Source organism: Dasypus novemcinctus, chromosome 7 (genome assembly GCF_030445035.2).
Source record: "Dasypus novemcinctus isolate mDasNov1 chromosome 7, mDasNov1.1.hap2, whole genome shotgun sequence".
In the NCBI taxonomy this organism is placed as follows: Eukaryota; Metazoa; Chordata; class Mammalia; order Cingulata; family Dasypodidae; genus Dasypus; species Dasypus novemcinctus.
The window spans coordinates 117,504,247-117,531,584 of NC_080679.1; the positions used below are offsets into that span (position 1 = coordinate 117,504,247).

The 27,338-nt window shown below is 43.3% G+C and overlaps 1 protein-coding gene across 1 annotated transcript in view; it reads left to right on the top strand.

The window, feature by feature from the left end:
* The window catches only part of NCKAP5 (NCK associated protein 5), a 1,037,301-nt gene that overhangs the window by 814,625 nt on the left and 195,338 nt on the right, over window positions 1-27,338 (top strand). Inside the window, 2 exon segments of the mRNA XM_058301099.2 lie at window positions 16,711-16,779; window positions 24,265-24,303. Coding sequence (XP_058157082.2) covers window positions 16,711-16,779; window positions 24,265-24,303 — 108 coding nt within the window.

The following is a 27,338-nucleotide window of genomic DNA, read 5'->3' on the forward strand; positions in this document are numbered from 1 at the left end:
AGGAATCCTTCAAAGTCCTGAAAGGATAGAGGGAGCCACTGGTATTCTTGAACAAGAGTTCCCTGAAAACATGCAGACAGGGGAAAGAAGGGGGAGTGGACGCTGTGACTGCTGGCACTTGCTGCTTACGAACCAGAGTCACACATTCTGGTTTTTAGTTCTCCCTGCAAAGAGGAGAAAGCCATTACACAGCAGGGCAATAGGCTTTTTTTTTCTCCTAAAAATCTCCCGTAACACTGTTTATCTCACTTTGCTCCCTATTTCTACTGGGGACCTTATCACCATCTTAGAGACCCAGAATATAAACCTTGGTGTCATCCTCAGCTCTCTGCTCTCCTTCTCATCTGTGCCCTGCTTAGTTGCTGATGACTCTGTTCTGAATTCTCTTCCTGCCCCTCCTTGAAGCTGCCGTTTTATTGCAGGGGTAGGTTGTCTCTTGAGTAGAACATGGCAGTCACATGTTTCCTGAGCTTCCCAGCTTCTCGTTCAGTCCCTTGCTGTCACTGGTGCCAGGGCTAGTTACTTAAAACATACATCTGGTCCTTTCCCTTAGTCTCACCATCTGGTTCTGTCCCTCTCTCTGTCCTCACTCCTAAGTAATCTCTCCCCTCTCCAGCCGCTCACCCTGGTGGAGCAGAGCTGGCCACCCAAGGGCATCCAGGTCCTTCAAGAACCCCATGCCCTCAAGTGCCACCTAGCACTCTATTAGGCCTTCGTCTTGGTGCATGTGTGTCAAATACATTTACTGAAGTGTGCATATTTATGGTTAGAGATAATAAAGCAGGAACTTGAGCAAATGCCACCAGGTTCACAAATAGGACATTGCTGGTAGCCCAGACCCCTCCACGGATTCCTCTCAGCTAGCTCAGCTCCTGTTCTCCCCACCAGCGGTAATCCTTAATCCGACTTCTATAATAATTGCTTCCTAGCTTTGTGGAAAAATAACTTTATATCCTCCATATGCCTTCTTAAATATAATTTAATTTTACAGATCTTGACCTTTGTGGAATCATGTTGAAGTGTGTGTGCGTGTATGTGCACGTGTGTTACATCCTGCTTCCGTCACTCAGTGTTATGGATTCATCCGTGTTTTCAACAGAGCTCCATTTCAATATTTTCATTTCTGTATTGTATTCCATAACATCCATTTAGCACAAATTATCCATTTCACTGTTAATGTTCATTTGGATTATTGCCATCTGTGGGGGGATGGGAAGAACCAGGTTCCTAGGAAGGTTTGTCCTGGGACATGTGTACATGCGTTTCTCTGGCATGTGTACTTACAAAGGGCTTTGCTGCGTCGGAAGGGTAAATGTCTAATCCTTGAGTAGATTAAGACAAACTGTAGTAAAATGGATAATGGGCTTCCCAATGGCCACTCCCTCCAGCCAGCAGCACACAAGAGTCCCCGTTGCTCCACTTGCTGATCAGCACTGGCCATAGAAGATGTTTCCATTTGTGCCAGTCTGGTGGGTGTAAAATGTTATCACTTTGTAGTTTTAATTTACATTTTAAGGGACTTCCTTGACTGGGTGAAGTGATTCCTGGAACACGACTGTCTTGGCTGTATTTCTTGCCCTCTTTTTCTTTCAGTCCCTGTGTATTTCAGAGGCCGAGGGTTCCTATTCCTGAAGGAATTCCTGGCTGATTCCCAATGTGAATTGTGTTTTTCTGGATAGAATGGGGACTAACAGCCTAGTCTCTTAGGCTTTTCTCATACTATTTTGTTTACTTTTCTTCTCCAAAATACTTAGGGACTAAGGAAAGCAATGTGTATATGAACAAAATACCTCTGTAAAATAAAGGATTTATATTACTTTATTTCTTCATCTATAAAATGCAGCTAGCAGCATCTACCCTAAAGAGTCTAGAGAGCTTAAATGAGGTAATAAGATTAACATCTTAATTAATATTATTTTCTGCAAATCCTTCAACAATATTTTTATTGTTCAGCAACTTCTAAAGTGTCTGGCGATTAATGCCTCAAAGCTTCTCAGTTCTACAGAGTGATCACTCCACTTGCATTTCTCAGTTCTAGAGAGTTTCTCTGTGATGCCTCCAAGACCGCAAAGTAAAATTCACTCTAGCTCCCACTAGCTTGAAAGTCGTAGATGGGGTATCTCTCAAAGCACACCTAGGGACTAAAAGAAGTTTCAAGTTTGTTTGCAAAGAATTTCAGAGTACCGGAATTGGCAGCTTCTGCCATAATCAGAAAGCGCCTGTTAGGTCTTGAACACACATAGGAAATTTTAACAATGGCTGAGCTTTGCAGTTTTCATAAGAATGATTTGACCTTCCCGTTAACTGTTTGACTAATGAAATGTTTGTTAACAGATTTTAAAAACACACTGTCAGACACACCAGTCTTCACGCCCCTAAATCAACGCAAGGTTCTCTCCCAAGCACAGGCTGTTGCAGGCCTCTTAGATCAATTTTACTCCTCCAGCTGGTGGGGGAGGGGGCAGGGAGGAAGGGTTATTATACTTTAGTAAGAGCAGAAACCAGAGAAACATCATCCTTAACAGGGAGAAGGCATAGATCTAACAGGTTAATGAGTTCCCAAAACCAAGCTGGACAAACCCAAGCCCTGAGGAGCCCTCCCAGGCCGTAGGAAGAGGACAGAGCTGAGAATGGCAACATGGCTGAGGACTGGCGGTCACCGTGAGGATGAACAGGTTCCTGGGTCAAATCCCAAGCTGAACACACTCGAGCTTTCCTACGAGCAGACAGAGGCATCCAGGCCCACCCATGTGAGAGCTGCTCCAAGCTTCATGAGAGAGAAAGGCAACGGAGTGCAGCTGCTGGCTCATACCGGCTTCTGAGAGCCAGTTGTTAGCTTCTCAAGAATTTTGTGAGCCAGTTGTTAAACATGTCTATTGTTAAAATTTACATTACATTAACTTGTAGTTAAATAGGTTATATTTAAAGCGAAGGTAATACCTTCCCCAAACTCATCACTTCCTGATTGTTCTTTAACATTTTATTATTATCCAAGCTCTATGGAATGAGCTTAGATAAGCTAGTATGGAATATTATGGAATTGTATGGTTGGAATTCTATATGATGGCACACTACTGCACATCTCTTCCCAACTCTGCATTCGGTGACATTCACATCAGTTTCTTGAAACCAGCCATGGTGGGACTATTTACACCCAGAAATTGGCAAAAGCTGCAAGGCAGGGCTCTTTTTCCCTAAAAGCTAGCTAACTGGTAAGCACCTACCAGAACACTACTGGGTAGGAATGTGCCCTTTTGCTGACCTGAGAATATGAATCCTGGCCTCTGGGAGGCTGGTGTGTGCAAACTTTTCACTCTGGGTCCGTGTCCCGTTGACTGCCCCGTGTCTGTGACTCTGCATGGCTCTGTTATTCCACACTCCCTGCCAGTCTGGAGGGTTTCCTTAGGCAGCATTTGAGGTGGGGCATTATATGCTAAAGTAGTATCAGCAACCGTGATGATTTGCCAAGGTGTCACTCCCACGGGGTTTGCAAGTGGCAAGGTTTTCCCAAGTAGATTTGAGTGGAAATAAGAAACAGAATTTCAGAAACATAAAATGGAAACACGCATCTCTTCCCTCAGCCATTTCTTTTTTTCTTTTAAAAATAGTAGTTTCAATCTACTTCCCTTGGATGCAAGAATTGTGTATGGAAAGTCAGAGTTGCATTTCGACTGAAGACCTTTCCATATTCCAGGCACTGTGCAGGAAGCAGGATGGCAGTGGGCTTGCCCTCAAAGAGCAAAGGGGGTGGGGGAGGGTGTCACCTAGAATGGGTGCTGTGCTGGGTGCTGTGGGGACAAAGCAACAGGCATTGGGATTAGTTGCAACCACAAATCAGAAAGGTGACTCTCGTGGGTAGTTTGGAAAGGACTCTGGATGCCACATTGTTCTTTCTTTATCCTAAGACACAGTAGAGATTATCATGAACAAGTCCTTCTAGGTGTCACCAGGAAGCCAAGGAGGTGTCCTTGGTGATCTGATTTCAAGGTGATCTGATTTCAAGAAGTTTCTGCTTCTCCCAGACCATCCCTATTCTCCCTCCAAAGCTGCCAGCTTTCTAACTCCTGAAATGCTACCATTGAAGATTCATTCCTTAATCCACTATTAAAATGCAAATCCTCTTAGTGCTTTATTTACCAGTCATTTGAATCTTAATTCAAATGAAGTTATGAATACCTTGTCTGAGAGCACATTTTCTGGTAGGGAGTAGGGAGTTGATGAATGGGTACCTGGAAGTGGGTGAAAGGGGGTGAGGGGAAAGGATTCCAAGAGGGAGACTCAGATGAGAAGAACCAGAGCCCGAAACTAATCCTCTGTATGAGGCTGTGCAAAAAATGTCCCGTCCCACGGACTAGCTTCCACCTCTCTTTGCTGAAATCTCCCAACCAACAGGGACAAACTCTATCCTGGCTGACAGCCCTCCCCCTGCCTCTGAGCTGCCCTTATTGCACGTGGGAGTTGTTTCACAAAGGATGAAAGGAAACGTACGGTCATCAAGTCCTACGATCTACCAGGCTATGTGTTAAATACATGGTACATTCATCATCTCATTCAGTCCTTCCCTGAACAGCGATTTAGTATTACTCCCCCTGACCAAGGAGGACACAGGCTCAAAGAGTCCTGGTGACTTTCTCAAGGTAATGGTAGGTAAGCGGTCAGGCCCGTATTCAAATAAACATCTACTTGACTCCAAAGGCCAAGCCTCTTTACATTATAAAAAAACAAAGAGTAAAACACTCCCTTTGCTCCCCCATCAGAGTCTCATACTCTTCCCCTGGGGTAATAGACCCTTCTTACCCTGCCGCCTACCAGCTCCATTCCTCAGTCTCTTTTCTGTATCCCCCATAAGCAAGAAAATTATTACACTTACTTCTCCGTTTGTATTATGAAAGCTTTACCTTTGATTATTTTCCAGAAAAACTCAATAGCAAATCATATTTTTCTAAACCTTAAACTGTTATTCTGTTCTACACACATACATACACATGTTAAAATATCCCCCAAGGGGCTGAGTTCCCCCAATAATGATAATCACTGCTGTAGGGAAGACAGACTCACAGAATAAGAGAAGTATAAAATTATTTGGTGTTTGGGAAGCAGCTGCGCCTCAACTGATTGGGCTCCTGTCTACCACATGGGAGGTTCTGGGTTCACGTCCCGGGGCCTCCTTGTGAAGGCAAGCTGGCCTGCACCCACAGAGAGCTGACGGCCTGTGCCTGCGGAGAGCTGGCGCAGCAAGATGACGCAACAAAGAGAGACAGCAAACACAGAAGAATGTGCAGTGAATGGACACAGAGAGCAGACAGCAAGCAAGCCGCAAGGAAGGGGAAATTAAAAAAAAAAATTGGTGTTTTTATCTGTAGGAAATATAAATGATTATGGCAGGCATACTACTAGAAATAGGCAGATAGTATGTTATGGAAACAAAGAGAACAAATACCTAATTCTACGTCAAAAGATTCACGAAGGCTCTCTTGTATAAATGACAAGTTTTGGTGACTACACAGAATTCCAGAGGAGCAGTGTGGTAAGACTGGATTATATACCCAAATTTTGACATGTTTTTAATCTTAATCCACATTCTTATGGGTGTGGACCCTTTGTAAAGAGGACCTTTTAAACAGGTGAGGGTGGGTCTTAAACTGAGTTACTGGATGCCTTGGAAAGAGAACCCAGAAGCCACAGAAACCTGAAAGGAGAGGACATCACCAGGTGACCGGAGGCAGAAATGCAAGCCAAAGGACCCCAAGCATTGCTGGCAACCAGCCCCAGAAGGCTGCGGGTTTTGGGAAAGAAGCATGGTCTTGTTGATATCTTGATTTTGGACTTCACGCCTCTCAAAAACTGATAGCCAGTCAATTCCCATTGATTAAGCCAACTCTCTGTGGTATTTGTCACAACAGCCTGGCAAACTAAGACAGGCAGTAAGCAGCTCTTGAACAACCCAGAGGCGATGACAGCGAGGGAAAGAAAGGGGTGAAGACTGCCTCCATTCTGAAGCTGATCCACCTGGGACACACCCTCTCAAGGTGTGGTGCCCAGAGCTGCAGCACCAGCATCACCCAGGACCTTGTTAGAAACGTACCTAGTTGGGCCCTGAACTAGCCTTGCTGAACAAATTTGTGGGCCCAACAATTTGTGATGCAACAGGTATGCCACCTGATTCTGAGGCATGTCACCATTTGCAAACTGGACTAGGGCCCCTTCCAAGGATTTAAATAATAGAAGTACACAGAAGTTTCATTATGAGGTATTTGCTTTTCAGCTCTTCAAACATGAATCATACATACTCAGACAGTTCCTGCATATGATGTTCTCTTACATATGATCCTGGGCCCCTTGAGACAGGGATTCCCCTTTCTTTGCATTTAGGCCCCCAGGGTCTTGTGCTCGACCTGGGCCTGGCAGGCATCCCTAATGCTTACTGAGTGCAAAAGCAAGGACACAGTGCTGCTGTGCTCATGCATGTGGACACTCATTCATTCTTGTTTATACCTGTGGTTGGTGGCCAGGCCTGAGAGCTATTTCCTGAAGTTTTCCAGGGTTACAAAATTTGTCTTCAAGATGACCAACAGCTCCAGGCATTGCCCGGGATTGGAGACTGTGGATCTTAAATGCAATCAGCAAAAAACACCCTTTAGTCAACTACCCTCCTTGCCTATGGCCCCTTCAGTAGCTCCATATGATAAGATGAATGATCCCAAACTGAAGTCCAGTGCCTTGAATGCCCCGGAAGTCCCGTAGGTAGTCACTGACGATCACAGCGGGGAGGAGGTTCAGTATGAAGGTCCAGTCCTTGGTGTCCTTCATACTCGTGCTTTACACTAGTCTAGTAGATTAAGATAGGCAAGCTTGGCTGGCAGGTTGAGGGGCACACCTAGCCATGCCCATGGTGCTTTTTCCTCACCCTGCTCTCAGGCAACTTCCAGATGGAACAGATGACAGTGTTATTCAGGATATCTTTGTGGTCTCTCTATTTTGCTTGGGAAGCTGCTTCTGAAGTCCCTTGGCAGTCAGGCCAGTGCAGGACACACAGACGTTGTCGGGGTGGCACTGCAGTCGTCAAGGGCATTGCTGAAGCAGAGCACCATGAGGTGGCTCTCCTAAGCAAGCACATTTTCCCACCTTGGGGGCCAAGCTGGGAGTCTTAGTCTGCCGGGCTGCTGTGACAAATACCACACAACAGCAAGTCTTCATTGTCTCACAGTTTGGGAGGCCAGAAATAAAAACCCAGGCTTGAGCGAAGCCGTGAATATGGAGAAAGGCACACCCTGATTCAGGTGGGCCACACCTTAACTGAAAAGAACATCCTGCAAAGGCCCTATTTACGAAATGAATTGCACCCTTAGGAACACAGATTAAGATTAAGAAACTGTCTTTGTTGGGGTTCATATTTCAATTTACCCTCTGTGATGTTAGAGAAACACTTTTTTCCTGACCTTCTTCTAACCATTTTTCCTTTGCTGAACTGAATGGTCATAAGCACACTAGGAAAATGTCACCCTGAAAAACACCAACGTTTCCTGCAAGGAACATGAGGCTGTGTCCCCCTAACTATTGTGAATTGGATGTTTTCTTCATTCTCTCTCTCTCTCTTTTTTAAAAATGTTTATTTATTTCTCTCCTCTTCTCCCCAACCCCCCTATTGTCTGCTCTCCGTGTCCATTCACTGTGTGTTCTTCTTTGTATTCTTGTCAGTGGCACTGGGAATCTGTGTCTCTTTTTGTTGCATCATCTTGCTGCGTCAGCTCTCTGTGTGTGCAGTGCCATTCCTGGGCAGGCTGCACTTTTTTCACATGGGGCAGCTCTCCTTGAGGGGCACACTCCTTGTGCATGGGGCTCCCCTACGCGGGGGACACCCCTGTGTGTCATGGCACTCCTTGTACACAACAGCACTGTGTGTGGGCCAGCTCACCACACAGGTCAGGAGGCCCTGGGTTTGAACCCTGGACCTCCTATGTGGTAGGTGAATGCTCTATCCGTTGAGCCAAATCTGCTTCCCTTCTTTCTCTCTTTTGCTCTTCAGAGAACATCTTCACTCCTCCTTCCTATGTCCTCTGCACCATTCTACCCCTGCTCAATTTCTACTGGTTTTGTTTGTACATTATCAGTTTGTTCTTTGTCACCAATGCCAAACCCAGGGTTCTCTCTGCAGTTAGTGTTGTTAGGTCTCTGACAGTATTCATTTTCATAATAATTTGACAATGTCCTATACCCAGGATGCTAGCTTGATTGGGTAATTTACTTCTGATAGCTGATGCAAGTCATGTGTCACTGTCTTGGTATTTTGTTCAAAGCTGTAAAATCCTTTTCATTCATTCTGATGGACTTTTATTGTTGTTTTGAAAGTCTTTTGAGTAGGTAGAGCAAAAGTTCGCCTGTCCTTAAAAATATCTTTCCTGCCTTGTCCAAAGTTATTTGATTTTGTTTTCTCTGATCCTATTTCATTATAGCTTTCAACATGAGAAATTAGTTTGTATCCTCTACTGTACTATTTCCTTCTTTGTGATAGCCACTGTTTTTGACTTTTTTGTATACTTCCTATATATACAGTTTGTGGCATGTGGCAAGGGCTCAGTAATTGAACGAATGCATGGAAGAATTCACCCTAAGTATGACTCATCCAGTTATTTCTTGTTCTGTAACCAACTACCCCAAAACTCTGAGATTTAAAGCAGTTGTTTTATTTTGCTTAAAATCTTTTTTTTTAAAGATTTATTTTTTATTTATTTCTCTCCCCTTCTCCCCTAGTTGTCTACTCTCTGTGTCTATTTTCTGTGTGTTCTTCTGTGACCGCTTCTATCCTTACCAGCAGCACTGGGAATCTGCCTTTCTTTTTGTTGTGTCATTTTGTTGGGTCAGCTCTCTGTGTATGTGGTACCATTCCTGGGCAGGCTGCGCTTTCTTTTACGCTGGGTGGCTCTCCTTACGGGGCACACTCCTTGTGCATGGGGCTCCCCTACGCGGGGGACACCCCTGTGTAGCACGGCACTCCTTGTGCACATCAGCACTGTGCATGGGCCAGGTCCACACAGGTCAAGGAGGCCTAGGGCTTGAACTGTGGACCTCCCATGTGGTAGACAGACTCCCTAACCACTGGGCCAAGTCTGCTTCCCTATTTTTGCTTAAAATCTTGTGGATCAGAAATGTAGGAAGGACCCAGGTGGATGGTTCTTCTCCCTGCTCTGTGGGATGAGCTGGGGCCAGAGGATACATTTCCAAGACAGATTCTTTACTCACGTGCCTGGCATCTTGGAGCTCTTTGGCCTGTTTCAGCACAAGGCATCTCATCCTCGCAGGCATCTCCATATAGTCTGATATAGCAGATTTCAAGATACTCAGACTAATCACATGGCAGCTCAGGACTCCAAGAGCTGGTGTTCCAGGAGGCCTAGGTGGAAGCTGAAAAGCTTCTCATGGTCTAGCCTTGGAAGTCCCCAAACTAACAGTTCAGCCACTTTCGATTTGTCAAGCAAGTCATTAAGGCCAGCCCAGATTCAAAAGGATAAGGCGCAAAGCACTTGCAACCATCTTGCACCTACTACAATGACAGGATTAGTAATAAATGCAACTGATATTTGTAAGTGAGGTGCAAAAATTCATTCTCACCTTTAAGTATAGAAAAGTACAAACTTTAAATATCTGCCAGTTGTCTGAAATGTGTCAGGTCATGTATATTGATTTCATTTGGAAACTATAGACACCATAATAATAAATCAAGTTCTCTACTGACATATGCAAAGAGTAAACATTGTTTAGCATTTGTTTATTTCCTCCTTTGTCTAGAAGACGCTATCAACAAGTGACATTCATGTGTATCAAGTTGTGTGTGGGTGACTGGAAAGGACATATGTAAAAGTGTCTGACATACTCTTTGGCACAACTCATTAATTATTTTAAAAATTAAATAATTATATGTCTAAATATCAAAATGAGTTTTTGTTACTGTAGTAGAAATGCAAATATTTATCTACCACTCCTTTGAGAATAGTCACGTAAGGCATGAGCCCTATCTCACAGGTTTTATAATCTAGCCAGGCAAGATGAGTGATAAAACTCATGGAACTATTAGCCTCAGTAGAAAGTATTATATAATTAAGTGTTAAAAAGGTATGGTTCCTCCTTATGCTAGGGTTCAAGCTATTTGGCAACCACCAAAGTAATAATTATTTTAGGCAAAATAATCAACGGATGTTAAAAGACACAAAAATACGATGAGTCATTGGATATTTACATAATCTCTTCCCCCCGAGATGCCTATTAATTACAAAGGGAAATAACTTTATGTTGGAAAAAATCTGTCAGATACCACCTTAGCCAAGTGATCAAATTAACATCCTAGTAATGGAATAAATTAATATGTCCCTCCTGATATGATGCACTGAGAAGGACACAATATCATTTCTGTGTATTCTTGCCCAAAATGCATTAGTGTAGTCTAATCATGAGGAAGGTCAAAGTGAAGGACATTGTACATAATAACTGGCCTGAACTCTTGAAGAGTGTCAAGGTCATGAAAGACAGAGAGAGACTTAAGAAATCACCCATACTACAGGAAACTAAAGAAATATGATAAATAAGTACAGCTGTGAGAACCTGGAGTAGATAGGGGACACTAGAAGCATAACTGGTGAAATTTGAGGAAGGTGCATCGAGTAGATCAGGTATCTATCATTGTTAATGTATGAATTTCATAACTATACTATGATTATGTAAGAGAATGTTCTATTTTAAGGAAATATGCGCTGAAGTATTTAGAGGTAAAGGGGCATGCCTATACCTTACTCTCAAATGTCTTTTTAAAAAATTAGCTCTCTATGTTTAGGTATCAAAGGAATGATAAAGCAAGGAAGGTAAAAGGTTCATCTTTGAGGAATCTGGGTGAAAGGAATAGGGGACTTCTTTGTAATATTTTCACAACTTCCAAAATAAATTTAATATATGCTCCCTTTTGAATTTTGTAGGTTCAAACCTGGGCCAGACCATGAAAAATGATTTAGGATTTAGAAAGGCCAATGGGAAAGAAAGTGAAGCACATACCATCCCATGGCCACAGAAACAAAGGTGGAGCCTTGGGATGAGAGTGGGACCTTTGTGAGATACCCAAGACCTGGGCCTGGTTTGGCAGACAGGTAGCAAGGATGTACGTTAGGATCGATGTGTAGGGGCAGATTATAAGAGGTCAGACAAACCTTTAGGGGAGCTGTTGTTTTATGCTGAAGGGAGTTTGTTATGTAGGACTCTTGCCTTTCATCCATGGAAAAGCTTTTATTAGGCAAGTTTACAGTATAAAAGATGGCAAGCAAAATAAGCACTGAGAGAATTAATGTAGCTCAGCAGTTTAGAAGCTGGCCAGGATATCTATCTGCTGAGCAGGTCCTCCAGGAAACATAGTTCCTTCCAAATATATATATATATATATTCACACCCCTTTCCTCCGGTAAACCAAAACAATATGGATTTATTCTATGAAGCACTCTGATTTTAAAAGTTAAGGGTTTTACAGAGGAAACTAGAAACAAATTCAGATCATTATTATTTGGAGCCATAAGGAAACCACACTAAGCAGGAAGTCCTTTAAGTCAGGGACTGCCAAACATTTTGCCACATGATCTAAGGTAAGAAATACAGTTTACATCACAACAAAGTGTGCACACATACACATAGGTAGGGCTTCTGTACTCAACATGTGTATCTATGATGTAATTGGCCCACAAGTTCCACGGAATAATATTCTCTCTCACCAAATGTGATGCACTGTGATATTTTCTATTTAATTCTATTACTTTTTCATTTTAAAAAGATACTTGTCAGGATCCATCCGATTGATTCATGACCCACTCTGGGTTGCTAGTTGCTGTTTGAAAAGCACTGCTCTAGTGTGTGGGTTAGAAACAAAAGGTTTTGAGTGCTGTAGGATATAAAGCTGAACACAAAGATCCACCCTGACATTCACTAGACTAATTATATCCTCTGGGTCATACTGATTTAATAACATACATATTTAAATATGGGAAAGGCCTCTGTTGTAATGTCTAGAATTCTCAGTTATGGCACCTATATGTTTTCCTTTTCTTCCCCTCTCTGTCTTATCTTTTCCCATCCTTGCCATACAAATGTCTGCTATTTCTTTAAATCACATTTAATTAGAGAATCTTTTTTTCTGTTTTTTTTTTTTTCCCTCTGTTGTTCCCTGTTGGTAGCAGGTTAATTCTGAATTTCTAATAAATGCAAATGGGTTAAAGAAAATCATGAATTCAAGATTATTTTAAACTTCACTGACATAATTGTTAATATCTCCATTGTCCCCTGAGACATGTAGGATTACATCAATTAAATTGGTCTCTGTAACTGAACACATTAACCATAAATGTGATTGTTGTGTCTTTACCAGCACCCTTTCGGTATTTAATTTGCTTGGCTGTAATAGATTGTCAGAGCGGTAAACGTGAGGCAAGTAATGCAAGCTGTGTAATGATGGTAATTATCTGACTGGATCGATTGCATGTTATTGCATCGTGATATTGTGGGTAGGAGCAAGATATAGACATCCCATATAAATTCCCATTTTCAGCTTTATTGCCTTACACATTTTTTTCTAAGGCACTTAAAGTAAAAACAACATAACTGGCATTGCCATTCTCTCCTTTATATCTTCCCATTATCCTTTGTGCTATTGCCTTCCTACAACCAACGGACTCTACAAAAGCAGAATTTCTCCGAAGGAAGTGGCGAGTTTATAGGCGTGGAATTTTAGCAGTTTCTCCTGAGCTTGATGGTGTCCTAGTATTTGAGCTGGGAGACACTTTGTGGATTGGCTAGTTCATTCCCTTCATCCCTTATCTAAAGCACCGAGCAAGATTATCCAAGTCGCTAAATTGTACGGGGCCTGGCATTGCCTGATAAACTGCACGGGGCTGGGGGACCTGGACCCAGAACAACGTCCTCATTTGCACCTGGCTGGGGAGGAGCTGAAGGCTTAGCCCAGCTGTGAGTCCTGGGGGAAGTTGAGAGTGACCGGTCAAAAGCAATCCCCAAAGGAAACTGCAAGTCTGGAAAAGCTTTTAGTTTAGTTTGGGCGGCGAGTGAAGAGAAAGATGAGTCTAGAGATAACCACTGTGGTCTTGAGGATCGAACTACCTCCAGGCTTTGGGGGTGAGGGTGGGGGATGTGTCTGTTCATTGTGAGAATGACAAGTGCAGGTAGAATCCCACCAGAGGGAATAGAGCACTGGGGGGAGAGGTGCGGAGCTGGCCCTGGGATCCGTGCCCTCAGGAGCAAGGTGGAAGCCAAGTATGAGAACTGAAGGACGGGAGTGAATCCTGGGTGGCCCTCACACTGGCAGGAGCCCCTTCAAACCAACTGTGTCCCCAGCTTTTGTGCCCCACCCGGGTTCAATCACTTCACCCCAGTGTTGTTGTTGCTCAGAGTCACAACCTGGCCTAAATCTGAAACTTCCCATCACATATTTGCTAAAAAAAAAAAAAAGCATTCACATCAACAGGAAGCCCAAATAAAGCTACATGTCATCCACGCCTCTGCATCACCAGGAAACGGAGGGCACTAACACTCCTACATTCGACGGAGAGAAACCACCAGCAGAGACCCAGAGCTCTGCGGCTGCCCGCCTGCCAGCAGAAGGAGAGGTGGCAGCAGAGGGGACAGGGGAAGCACCCCCAGAAAGACTTCCACGGAGAGGCATCCTTTGTGGGGAGAAGGAAGCAAAGAGAAAGGGGAGGAGCGCTTTTGAGGTTTGGTCATAAAGGGGAAAAGAAAGAGGAGAAATTTCAAGATACTCTGGAAATAAAAGAGAAATACAAAACTATCCAGCCCCCTCCCCTGCCCCCCGATCATCACCTATTAAAGGGACTAAACCAGAGGTAGGGACAGAGATGGAAGTATGTGAACATTCCATGTTCTGGTAAAGTCGAAGGAGTGAAGCTCCCTGCCGCGGGTGATGGGATGGGGTGGACAGGCTAGGGGAGGAAGTGCCCCTCACAGAGCATACTTTCTGGTATAGTTTTAGTTTTTAGAATCTTGCTACTGAACTGCATATTCAAGAAGTAAAATTAAATCAACAAGGAGGCAGGAAATTAAATTTGAATACTATCAGAAACAAATGAACTGAACTAATGTCAAATGAACAGCATAATCACACTAAAGGAACCAATCTAACTTTTAAACAAACTACTTTTTTCTCTATACCTTCATTCTAAAGAAGAAAAAAGAAACAAATTGTAAGCTCTTAGGACTCTATTTTCTCATATGATAACTTTGTGTGCATTCTGGAATAGAGCAAGAGAGTAAACATGATGATGTCGGGAGCCTGTGTTTTCATGGTAAAAGAAAGATGCAAATATGAAAAGGAGAAGGCAAAGAAAAATCCTGTGGTGGTTGGGGTGTGTGTGAAGAAAGAGAGGGAGAGAGAGAGAGGGAGAGAGGGAGAGAGAGACACAGAGAGAGAGAGAAACTTCAATGAAAAGGACAGAAGTAATGACTCTCCAGGAGCTTTCGGCACACTTAGCAGCCAGATCTTAGTTTCCAAATATCATTCCCCAGCTGAAAGGAAACAGGGTTCTGGGAAGAAATGGTTTCTTTCAAGGATAAGGCAAGAAAAAAGCAAGATGAAAAAGAAAAAGAAAATGCTTAGAAAATAATAGAAATGTCAAAAGTATACAGAAGCCACGTTTAAAGGAGCTCCCCTGGCCAAAGCTGGGACAATTGAGCATCAAAACAAATATTGTCAGTAATGACTTGTAACCCTTTGAATAGTAAAGAATCCATGTGTTCATACTTATAAACAGCTAGGTAGCTTGGCAGCTAACTAGATAGATAGACAGGAAAAACTCTTCCTTGTGGTAGAATGCAAACTAAATAAAGGTGGAGACAATGATGTAGTAGAAGTCAACACTTTGCAACCAAATTTATGTTTGAGTCACACAAGAATCATTGATGGGTGCTAAAATAAGTAAGTGAAAGTTTAAAGAGGAACATAATATTAACACAGACTCAAAGTATCTTTCCACAAATCACTGATGAATTACAAGAGGAACATTACAGTGGAGAAATTTGCAGACACCACCTTAAGCTAGTGGTCAAAGGTAACATGTCCAATAATGGACACACAGACATCACGTGCCTCCTGATCTGACACATGGAGAATGGCCCAGCATCCTTTCCATGGAATTCCTGCCAGACGTGCAGCCTGAATTTCATCAAGAGGAGACAGTCTACAAAATACTTGGCTTGTACTTAAAAAGAAAAATGGCATGAAAGATGAAGGAAATATCCCAGATTAAAAGATACTGGACAAGTGGCAACTGAAGGCAGTGCATGTCCTGGCTAGGATTCTGGACTGGAGAAAAAAGATTGCTATAGAGGACATTATTGGTACAGTTGATGAAATTTGGAATAAGGACAGGAAATCAGATAATGACATTGTAGTAATGTTATAGTTCTTGAGTATGATAACTGGACTGTGGCGGTATAAGAAAATGCCTTTGTTATTAGGAATTACACACTGAAATATTTAGTGATAGAGGACATCATCTGCAACTTCCTCTCAAGTTGCAGGGGAAAAAAAGGAAAAGGAATGAGAGAATGATGTAGCAAATGTGGCAAAACATTAGCAACTGAGGAAGCTGGATAAAGGATATGTGGGAGTTTAACTTGCCGGCAAGTTTGAAATGATATGTAAAAACTTCATAAAACTTAAAAAAAAGTTCATGGGGGGGAAAGATGAAGGAAAAATGCCAGTCTATTTATCACCTAAAAATCATACCATCCTTTTGAAAGTACTGATATATAGCTCCGTACCCCTCCAAACCCCCTCCCCGCCGTGGACGTCAAGGGTGGTTGTCCTGAAGGCATAGTTGGAGCTTCTGCTTGGTGGCAGGAGGGGGTCATTGTGGAGAAAGGTTTACTAGCCCAATCCGGGACCCAGGAGGGGGCCCACAGGGGCTGCCCAGTCACCAGAGCAGGGTGCATTTCTCAAACCAGCACGTCGTGTTTTTCTAAAACTTACCCTTCTGCGCTGATGACGTTGCCCCCCGTTATGGCACATACTACCTGGCAGCCGTAGTCGTCATCGTTCCCTCCGGTGCCTGTTCAGTTCTCAGATGCCCACATGGCTCCTCGGAACCGGAAAGCAGCTCTTTATTTTTTTTAAAGGGGCGGGGGGGGTGATGCTTAAGTGTAGTTCAGTTCTTAAATTTCTCATTATATTCTTATGTTCAAAGGTCACTGATGCACAATGAAAATAGCATGTTCAGTTTACCTTGGGAAGTACGCTTCTGTGAATTTACCTGAGATTCTCTTCTCGGGCCTAAACCAATATTGGACTGTGAGGCTGTGCCAGGCCTTAATGAAGTGGATTAAGGCATTTCTTACATTTGCATTTTCATAGAATGAAATAAACATGGGAATCTTTTTTATGGAATGCTCTGGCATGAAGTCATGATTTGATTTTCTACTTGTTCAGAATGCCAAGGCTTGCCCTTCTTTAAATCGTAATGTATTTTTGTGAACAATCTGACAAGACAGAAGTCATTCCTGAGACGTTTATGATAGTACTGAGAGCAAACTTGTCAAAGGTACTTCCAAAGGATCGTTTTGGCTCCTGAGGAGCTATTTTTAGTAACTGTGCGGAATAACATCACGTAATCCAGCCTTGCCTTGATTTATTTATATTATTTTTGTATCTCACTGCAGGCAGAGAATTCAGCATTGGCTCTGGAAAATGAAAATCAAAGGGAACAGTATGAGAGATGCCTTGACGAGGTAAGAGGGCGGGGAGGGAGAAGCCGGGCGTTGCCATCGGCCTGTGCCGTGACCAGCGTGGGCAGGACAAGCGGCCCGAGAAGGAAGCAGCTCCCGCCCTGCCCGCCCCTCCCACCATGGCCTCCTGCCCCCGACCCGCTCCTTAAGTCCTCACACAGGCTTCTGTCAGGGCTTCTGCTCCTCGTTCCCTACTCTGGTGGCACAGGCAGGGTAAGCGTCGCTCTGCGCTACATTCACCCTGCCCAGTAAGTGCCTGGGAAGGAGAGAACCGAAAACCGCGCCACTCGGGTGCCATTTCTAGAGGTGTGTGTGGATGATGTCCACAGCTGGCAGCCAGAGGGGGCAGACGTCAGGAGACGGAGAATAAGCCAGGAAGACAAAGGGAGGGGAGGAGGAGCCCCCTGAGCCGAGTGGATGAAGGCAGGGCCACATGTGCCCGCACGGCTTTAATATGTGATGACAGTGACGAGAAGGAGGCAAAGTCGCCGGGCGTTGCAGGACTTCTGGAGGCGAGGGAGATGGGATGCGCGTGCAGGGCCCGGCCCACTTCTCAGCAGGGCCCCGTGCACTCGATTGGGAGGGCGTCCCCAGCCCGCGCCGGGCCACCCAGCCGGAGTGGCTTCCAGCTGCCCACAGGCTCTCACCTGTTGGTGAGGGGAGTTGTTTAAACAAGGGTGACTTCTTTAGGCATTTACCAAACCCTTTAAAATTCCCACATGTCCTATGAAATTCAGTCTGAGATTTGTTACAATGTAGCTGACAGGTTTTAGGATCACAAGGGACACTTGCATTTAACCCCCGATTCTTACCCTACCAGTAGAAATTAACAGTATTATCGTCACTCTTTTTCTCTCCACTGACAATTGGGAAAACCTCTACCAACAAAATTTTCTTGATCTTTCTAATGCCGTACCCGCCATCGCCCCACACGGACACATACCCACTGTCCTGGAAGTTGGTGGATTACACCGGAAAGAAACAGGCTCCAGTCCTGGTTGTGCTGCTCCCCACCTGCGTGACCTCTGGCAAGGATCTTCTGTTCTCTGCTCCCATTTCTGTAGAGGATCGCTGGGTGCCAGGCGTGTACAAGCTGCAGCCTCTCCGTACCACCACCCACCTCTCCCACCCCTCCAAAAATTGATACTTTCCTGTGCCTGTAGGTCTTAAAATATGCCCCCTGGACAAGCAGCAGCAGCCTTCCCTGAGAACCGGTGAGCAAAGAAAAGCTCAGGGCGTCTCTTCCCAGACTAGGGGAGCAGATATTCTGGGTGGAGCCCAGCAATCCTGTGTCATCAAACCTCCCGGTGATTCCGATGCGCCCCATGTAGGGTGGGAACCTCTATCCTCACAACACAGACCGCTTTGTTCTACGGTGACTTAAATGTAACTGAAGAACTCCTAGTCTCCAAAAATTGTTCACAACTTACTATTTTACATGTTTATCCTTTCCAGCCATGTACCATATATATTAGTTACTCAAGCAGAATGGTACTTGCAATTCCCTGCTCTATCAGGACTTAGAACTCAGAATAATCTTTACAAAGCCCCATGTTCAAAGAATACCTGAAGTAAATTGGCATAAAAGGGGAAATGATGACTCCGGATCGATGGAGGCCAGTTCAGCCCCCGTCACCCCATTTCCCTGGGCTCTTGGTCCAATCAAAGTGTAGGGCAAGGAAGACCCAGAGATCCGAGAATATTTAAAGGAGGAGACATTGCCCTCGGGTCATCTGTATTGACGAGCAAAATTTCACTTTCACCTCCTGCACAGAAATTTCCGATGAAATGTAATCTGTATGCAGAAGTCAAGTACATGTGAAGCACACCCCAGAAGCTTATTGGCCACAGTTTCCCCACAGGTCACCCATCCCCATCAAAAAGCTCACAGCCATTTCTTAATGGAACCCCCCAGCTGATTTTCTCTGGGTTTTTCAGCCCTATATTCTGAAGGTTTCATCAGAATGTGTGTGGCAAAACGTAAATTGTCACCCACAGAATCATTTCATGTAAAGTTATCACTGAAGACAGGATTTTTAGAGAGAGACCCCCCCACCATTCTTAATTGCAGAAATTTACTGTTGCCAAAGAGGTCATTTGCAACAACGAACCGCCTTGGGGCAGTACAAATGTTTTGTATTCGTGAATACAGTCCCTGATTGCACTGCGCCAGTTGTTTTGTGACTAATTGCATGAGGGTAGACAATCCATTTCCATGCATTATAAGAGAACACTCTCCAAGGGGTAGCTGAAGTCAGGGATGGCAACTAGAAATTCTTTTCCAGGTTTTTTATATTAATTAGACAAACTAACAAGGTAAGGCCTCAGGTTAGTTTTTTCCTTGCTAGTGAGTTTCCTAAAACAGACACAGGTAGATGCAGCATAAATTAAAAATATTCTTTAGCCCTCTTTCACATGGATTGTTCTGGGGAACGAAGACGGGTTGAGGGTATAGGAAAAACACTTTGGAGTGTGCAATCTCCTCTTTGTATTCCAATAAAGGGTTGTGTTAATTCAGAAGGAAGCACATGCCTCCACAGTGGCACCTGCAGGCTGGTTAGGCAAGGGCGCGTGGCCCCCTGTCAACGCACACACTTCACTGCCGCCTCCCTCCTTATCTCCTCACCTTGAAAAATCACAGGGGAAGCCAAGAATTAATCTTGGTTCTTCCATTTGGACCATTAGGGTTGGGCCAGAGTGCCTTACTGTCAGTGAAACGCCTTGATGGATTTCTTCTCTGACTTCTCTCCGTACCACACATCAGAGCTCAAAGGCAAAGGGAAACGAGACCTTTGAATGTAATTCAGAAAAAGAAAAGAAAACAAAACAAAACTGAATTTCCTTTAAACCATGGCTGCGTAGAGACAGAAGTAGGTAGTTAAGGCCAGTTGTTACCTGTCTCTCTGATCCTTATGCTATATGTCCCATGTCCAGCGTGCATTATAGAACCTTTAGTGGGACCTTCTCATTGCGTATACCACATCTGGATGCAAAGTAATCATTAAAATTAATGTCTTGACAGATATGGATGAAAAATGGTCCTGCATATGGCATTCCCAGGTTCCAAAAGCCCATTTAGTGGGTCATGAAGCTAAACAGATGATCTACTTCTTCTTGTCTGCCCTAGAATTGTATCACGTTGAGTCAGTACCTATAACCTCTCAGCCCGTGTTTCTCCAGACCCAGCACAATCCCTGGCACATCTGAAATGCTCGGTGCATATTTGTTGAATGAATGACTGAATGGAGATTATCAGCAGAAATTAATTTCCAAACTAGTTTTCCCCTGAATCCCACATACATTTTTTAGACTAATTTCTCTCACCCCTAGTTATCTCCCCAGTGCCTGCACACTCATTTGCTCTGTACCAACCCAAAAGGTAGTCGAGAGTAAATCAGCTGGAAAAAGAAAAGCGATCTCCTTAAAAGGCTCTGATCTGAACTACAGGGGACGGCAGGGCTGTTGTGATATCCAGCAGTGCACCTCTGGGTTGCTTACTTGCTGGTTTGTAACTCGTCGGGTTGTTTCACAGAGTAAATGAATAATGGAAGTGCGCGGTAATTTATATTCATACATGTGTATTACTCACAGGCGCACATTTCATTCCTTTACAGATAAAATCCCTCATTCTCAAACTATTCTCTTTTGTCTGTTCCGCTGAAACTACTTTTCTTGCTCTCCAAAGTTCTGCCGACCTGTCTCAGATTTAACATTTATGGGTGACTCCCTTCTGTCTCAGCCCCTCTCCAAGGGGGTTTCTCTGCTCATGCCTGTGGTCCACGCATTCCTCGCAGCAGCCTTCGAGGGAGGCAGCTCCCCGCTTTAGGGACGAGTATGTCCGCTTGTTCTCCCAGCCCAGCCATGTCTGCGTCCAGTCGGTCCCACCCGTATTTGAACGCAAGTCTTTCTTGTGAACCCACTCCTCCCGCTTTCCCCAGCTGCCTCAGTACAATAAACCAGCTCAGAAGCATAGAAAATGTCCTCAGAGCTCATTTTCCCCAATGAGTCCCTTCCCCACCAGCTTCTCAAGTTTCTGAAGGGAGGCTTTCCTCCCTCTTCCCGGGAGTGCCAGGGGGCATCCTGAGCCTTGCGAGCCCCTGGGCGAGGAGAGTGGTGCAGCAGCCAAAGAGCTGGCAAGCCTGAGAGAATTCTTTCCGAGAAGGGAAAAAGAGATGTCTCTCCGCAGCCCTCCTCCTCCTGGGATCAAAGCGGAGGGATCCCCACAGCCAGCCTAAGGGAGGGAATAAAACAAGCCAGGGGCCGACGGGACTGTGAGCTCGGCTCAGGGGCCTCCAGTACGCTGGCCCAGCCCTGCTGTGGCTATGAGTCCTTGCTTTTGAGAAGAAAGCCGTCCGGTGATGCTGGAAGTATTTTGTTCTCATTAGCTGAGCCTGCAGGGCTATGATTATTTGCAACCCAAGTGTTTGGGCATAAAGCTAGGATGAGGGCAAGGGCCCATTCCGGGGATCATCTTGCGAGCTTATTCGAGGTTGCTGGCTGCAGATGACATGCCCGAGCTCCAAGTGACTGATGCTCCGCTGATGCATCGAGGAAGCTTAGCCGTAAAAAGCAGCGAGAAACCCAGGAAACTGTCTTTCTAGACAATACCATGGAAGGCCTTTCTTCAACCTGCCTGCTCTTCTCCAAAGAACCTGTGAGCCCTCTGGGTAATAAATAGAACCCCATGTTCGTAGGTAAAGAAATTATGTGTCAGTGCACCTTTGCTCAGTTTTCACGTAGAACAAACAATTGTCCAAAGTACATGCCAGAAGGAGTGGTGTCAGACATCAAGTCTTTAATCCTATAGGGCAGCATACCTGTGCTGCAAAGATATAACAGCTTTACTCCTGTGGGCTGTTACAGTTAGGATAGTAGTCTACATCTCCTGTTAAATCATGTGTAGAGCTGTTTTATGTGACCACTGCTCCTCAGACCGGTTTAAGGGAGGGGCCCAGTTTGGAGGAAGAAAAGGAAATATTGATATTAGGCCATTTTATGAGAATGTGAGTCAAAGCCAAAGGTTGAGATCCAAAAGAATTAAATTATTTATGGAATGAATTAACTTTGATACTTTGTTCCTGATTCAACCTGCATACATAGTTCAGTTCTTCTGTGTCTATATGTTGACGTTTACCAAGAATAAAATAGAAGATAAATAGTTTGACTTTGAATTCTCAGTTGTTTATGAATTAGAATAAGTGTTCTGACACTGTAGGATTTTCAAGATTATGCTATTGGTCCGTTTGTGTGGGCTGAGTAACATTTATAACCTGTTGAGGACATGTGTAAATAAAGTGATGAAGGGGAAAAAAGCACCAGTTAATTATAAAAGTATGATTTATTTTGTCTTTGGTTGTTTTTGGGTATGCTTTTTTAACTTGGGCTGCATTGAAAATTACCTAAGGATACTTTTTCTTCAAAAAATTTGTTCAGTGAGAAATTAGTTCAATAAAAGGCCTTTCCATTTTATTAATGTCAGTAATGCAAAGTTTGAAAGGCTACTGATAGTAAAAAACCTCTTCTGTATACAGTTCAAACTAATCAATTCTGGGTAATTTGATTCTAGCTATTCTACCACTTGTGGTGTTAATATCTCCTGACCACATGTTGAGGACAGCCTGTATTTAAATTTTCTGTGAGACTTAGTGGTAGCCAACTGTCATTAAGAATGTACTGTTTTGTAAATAGAGTCAATAAACAGTTACACTCCATAAAAACATCCTCACCATAATCTGTTCCATATACTAGACAGGGAAACAAACATACATAGTTTAGCAAAGCCCAAAATGAATTGGTTACCAAGAGAAGAAGAAGAAAATGAAAGTGTGTCCCTTTGCCTTCCTGGCTGCACATGAAAATGGCCATGATAGTAAAGTATTTATCACACTGCATTATAATTGTTTTCTTGCCAGAAGCCAAGGACTATATCCCAAATAGCTAGCTTTGCAAATAGTAGATGCTCAGTAAATTTGTATCAAGTAAATAAGAACAAATGAATAAACAGAAGTACCTTATATCTAGGATATGTAAATATTCGGATTGGTCCTTAATGCTTTCAGTTTTAGTTCTCATGCTGAATATTTACAATTTATGTATTGGCTGGAAAATGCCACATAACTGTCCACCTTCATTTTGTCTATTTCTACATTAGCCGTAACTTCAAGGTTATGGTAATGTTTAGTGAGTGATTTTTTGTGAAGTGTTTTGAGGCATGCTGATGAAAAAGAAATCTTAGTATGGATACATCTACAGATGATGAACGGTTATGTGGAGAAAATGCCAGTTCCTTGAGATACCAGGGATGTGCTATTGGTCCTCCACGTGACTCTTAGCTGGAATTGTGCCACACAGGCCCATTGCTCAACCAGCCATCAGAACAAAAGTGTTACCAAGCTTGGCTTAGAATGATCAAGATTCATCTTCTAGGGCTGGGGGGGGCGGGGGGGGCCACATTCCCCTGCAATACTGTGCCGCCTGATACCTGAACAAAGTTAGAGTTCCTTTATGATGTTAATAAGAATTCTATTGGTTGTGTATTAGAAGAAACCCAAAATAACAGTGGATATTTTATTTCTTTCTCACATAGAATTTAAGAGATATAGACAGTGCAGCTCCATGATATCTTCAGGACCCAGGCTCATCCTGTTTTTCTACCTAACTACTTAAGATGTGCCTTCCATTTTCAAGGTAGCTGCTGAAGCTCCAGCCATCACATTCATGTCCCACACAGGAAAAAAAAGGAAGAAATGACAACCTCCTTTTTCTCAGAGATTTCCTGCAAACCTGAAAAAGTAGTCTGCTTATATCTCACTGGCCGGAATGCTGTCACACGGCCACAGGGAGGCCGGGAAGTGAGGTTGGATGCACCCAGCCAAAAAAATTGGGGTTTGTTACTCAGGAGGAAGGGAAGAGTGGATGTTCAACTCAGTTACAAGAAGCAGTGACAAGGGGACGGAATAACCACTGACATGGAGGAGGAAAGCGGGGCATATAGGAAACACTGAGTTGTCCCCACTCTCCACCCTCCAACCTTTCTCTGTTGCAAGGAATTTTTTAAGGATCGAAATAGACAGCAAAGGAATAGGAAGGAGAGGCAAAGGACGCTGTGAATCAGCAAAGTGTAGAAACTGTGTACAGATAATTAGGATCTGGTTTTGTACTACATAATTTTTTAGCCTTCTTGGAGTACTTTACACGTGAAGGGATATTATTTTTCCAAATATGGAGATGTGAAAGTCAAGGTATGAATGATCTCTGCAGCCTAACCATCTTAATTAGCAACAAGGTCACCTTAGGAAAAGGCAAAATACTGCCTAGAAGTACAGGATTATTATGAAAAGAATAAGGTCCTTTAAAAGTAGAGGAGAGAGGCAAACAAGGTGCTAATTAGCAACAGGAAGCTGTGGGAAACGTACTGTTATTTAGAGTTTGTGCATCTAAAGTTCTCATTTTCATAAACAGCAACTGTTTTCTTTATTTTTTTTTAAGGTAGCCAACCAAGTTGTCCAAGCTCTGCTCACGCAAAAGGTAGGTCACTTTCTGGCTTTGTTCTCTTCAATTCATTTGTATAAATTGATTGGAATTCATGTTGTCAAACAAGGAAATTGTGATTGATAGATGCAATACCTTTCTATTTATTCACTTAGGTTAAAACTGGGTATGTTTTAGGTGGCATATGAAGTAACATGGTTGACCAATAGGCTTGTGAAATTCAGGTTCTTGGTGTAGTGATAGAAAAACATGCTGCAGATGGATTTCCATGTACCCCGATGAGTAGCAAACTCATCATCTTAATTTAGTTAAAATTAAATGTTAAATGAATTGGGGGATTCCCCCCCTTCCTATAAAATGAATGCCCTCTTACAGATGGCATCGACAGAAGCCCAGGATTCAAGGAGGGATCTTTGGGGTAGGAAAGCTCATTTCTCAGAGCCTTCATTGCTCAGCTGTGAAATGGGGATAAGAATCCCTGTCTCCCACAATTGTTGTGGTTTGCCTGGGAAAGGAAACATGCAAAATATTTCTTATTAAGGGCTGTTTGTGGTAAAATGTAAAATAAGTGGTAACTGCTGAGCATTGAAATTTCTTTACCTGCTCCTTTGCCATCTCCCTGTTCTGCCTTCAGGCAATAGATCCTTTGGGGGCATAGCAAGTAAACACAGGTCTTTGTGTGCCCAAATATGACTGACTTGGTGAATTTTGCTGAGCCTTTCCCATATCCTGCCGTAATGTTTCTCAGAGACTAAATTCTAGTTCCTTCAGATTTTGTGTATTCTGACTTCTCTCTCTATGAAATGGAGACTTCCTCTCCATTTCCTTCCCCAAGTGAAACCTCAGGTGGTGCAGTGTAATCAGGAGGATGCAGTTAGCAAAGCAATTTATGTCATTTTGATGTTTTTTGAAGATCAAATCTCTCAGGAGAGGCTGACCACTTCTCATCGAGATACTCAGATAAATATTATTTCAGTGTATGCTATAGAGGCATTGTCACCGTATTTTTGCTGGACATTCTCCCTAGTATTTCTGTCAAAATGTCATGTTTCCATCTATAAATAATTTTATCTGCTTCAAGTTTTGCACTAATGTCACGTAAAGAGAGTTGAGTACACTGATGTAGAGTTAAAATGAGGTTCTGTTGTGAGATCCCAAATAAAACTGGCATGAATAAACTGAAATATCATTTCCTTTTCATCTATAAATCCATAGGAAGGCAGGACGAGCTAGTATGATGCCTCTGCTCCCCAAAGCCCATGGGGTCCAAGGCTGCTTTCTTGTTATTCCATGGGGCGTGGCCTCCATTTCCAAGGCCACCTCATGGTCCTAAATGACTGCACCAACTCCAGCCATCACATCCATAGTTCAGCTATCAGGAAGGAAGAAGAGCTGAAGAAGAAGAAAGTGAAGGTCACACCAGTAGTCCTTTTAGGGAGACTTCAAGATCTCACAGCTCCTTTTTCCTTACGTCACAGGCAACTGGGAATGAAGCCTTTATTCTGTGCATGTACCCAGCTGAAAACTGATTGTATATTAATACGATGGAAGAAGGAGAGAAACAGATATTGGAGAACAACTCCCAGCTTCAGCCACACCTTATATGAATGCCTTTTCTTTTCTAAACGCTTTAATTTCTCGATTGCTCTCCTCCTGTTTGAAACTCCATGCTCATTTAATTACAAACCCAAGGAATGACAGGCTGATTGTTGCAGCTCTGTGCTTAACTGCAGAAAGGCGTCCCATGTCTTTTTTTAATGGTGCTTCAGGAAAGAGACAGGGAAGCCGCCTGGTACTATAAAAGGAAAACGGGACCCTTCAGGTCAGCCACAAAAAATAGCTACACAAATCCAAGTAACAGCTAGTAAACAGATAAATCTCCCTTAGTCCAGGTAAGCAACAAGGCACAGAAAGACGCGCTATGGTGAGATACGGCGCCTCAGGGACCCTGGGACACGAAGACATGCCGGGCCTTTCAGGGGTTCCAAAAGAATCACGCTCTGCAGGAACGCGTGCCTGTCTCCTGATTTTTATAGGGATTGTAGAATTGCCGCAAAATACTAACATTCCCTTTTAATTAAGAGCACAACGTAAGAAATAAAAGGTACTCAAACGCAAATGAGGAAACTAATTCTAAAGAGGGGTGTAGGGGGCACAGAGTAAAAACAGAAATCTTGAGTGATTTACCGTAGGCACCAAAAAAAAAAATCCTTGACGGGAAATTATAGACGTAACTGTGCAGTCTTAGAATAGATCATTTGTTATGAGCTAAAGGCACATCTGCTGTGGCTTTGGCTCTTCAGTGGGCACCCAAAAACTCATTTTTCATCGTATACCATGAATCGGACCAAGTTGGCATCCTGAAATAACAGAGGCTTCTTATCTCAAACTGGTAAGGAAAAAAATATATTTCCATAAACTTATCAGTTTTTGTTAAATGTACATATACTGTCCTCATCAGGTAACTCGATTTATCTCAGAAAAGCTGTGGATCCCCTTAAGAGAGCAGATTGTTCCTCTTTCAATCAGTAAGGCCAGCGTGACAATATTAAATCCAGTCACTTCCACTTATGCCTCCAAATCATAAGTCCAAGTGTACAAGTGCAAAGTAAAATCCTAGATAAACTCAAAAGTTTTGCCTGAAATATATCTTATCTTCATTAGGTCAATTACTCTCATTGAAAATGTCGCCCTCCTAAGCTCATCAGTGGTTTTTTCCACTAACACCAAACTTGGGAGAAAAGTATCTCCCTGAAGTTATTTTTCAGTATATCCACAATTGCAGGCTTTCTTGTATGTTCTTTAGAATAGCCAAATATTTATGTGGTATTTTTTTTTCCTTCACTCACATAGAATGAGGCTGGGGTATGGTGGAATCCAGCAACACAACCAGTCTGATAGAAGAGAAAGCAATTTTGCAGCTTGTAGCAGAAAAGCACCAAACTCCTACAGTTCTCTTAAAGCAGGAGGCGCAATCAGACCAATGTTTTTCTCTAGCAATGAGCGTTGTGGGATCACGGAACCAGACCCTACTTGGATCTTTTATTATATTTGCCGTGCAATTACAAGGA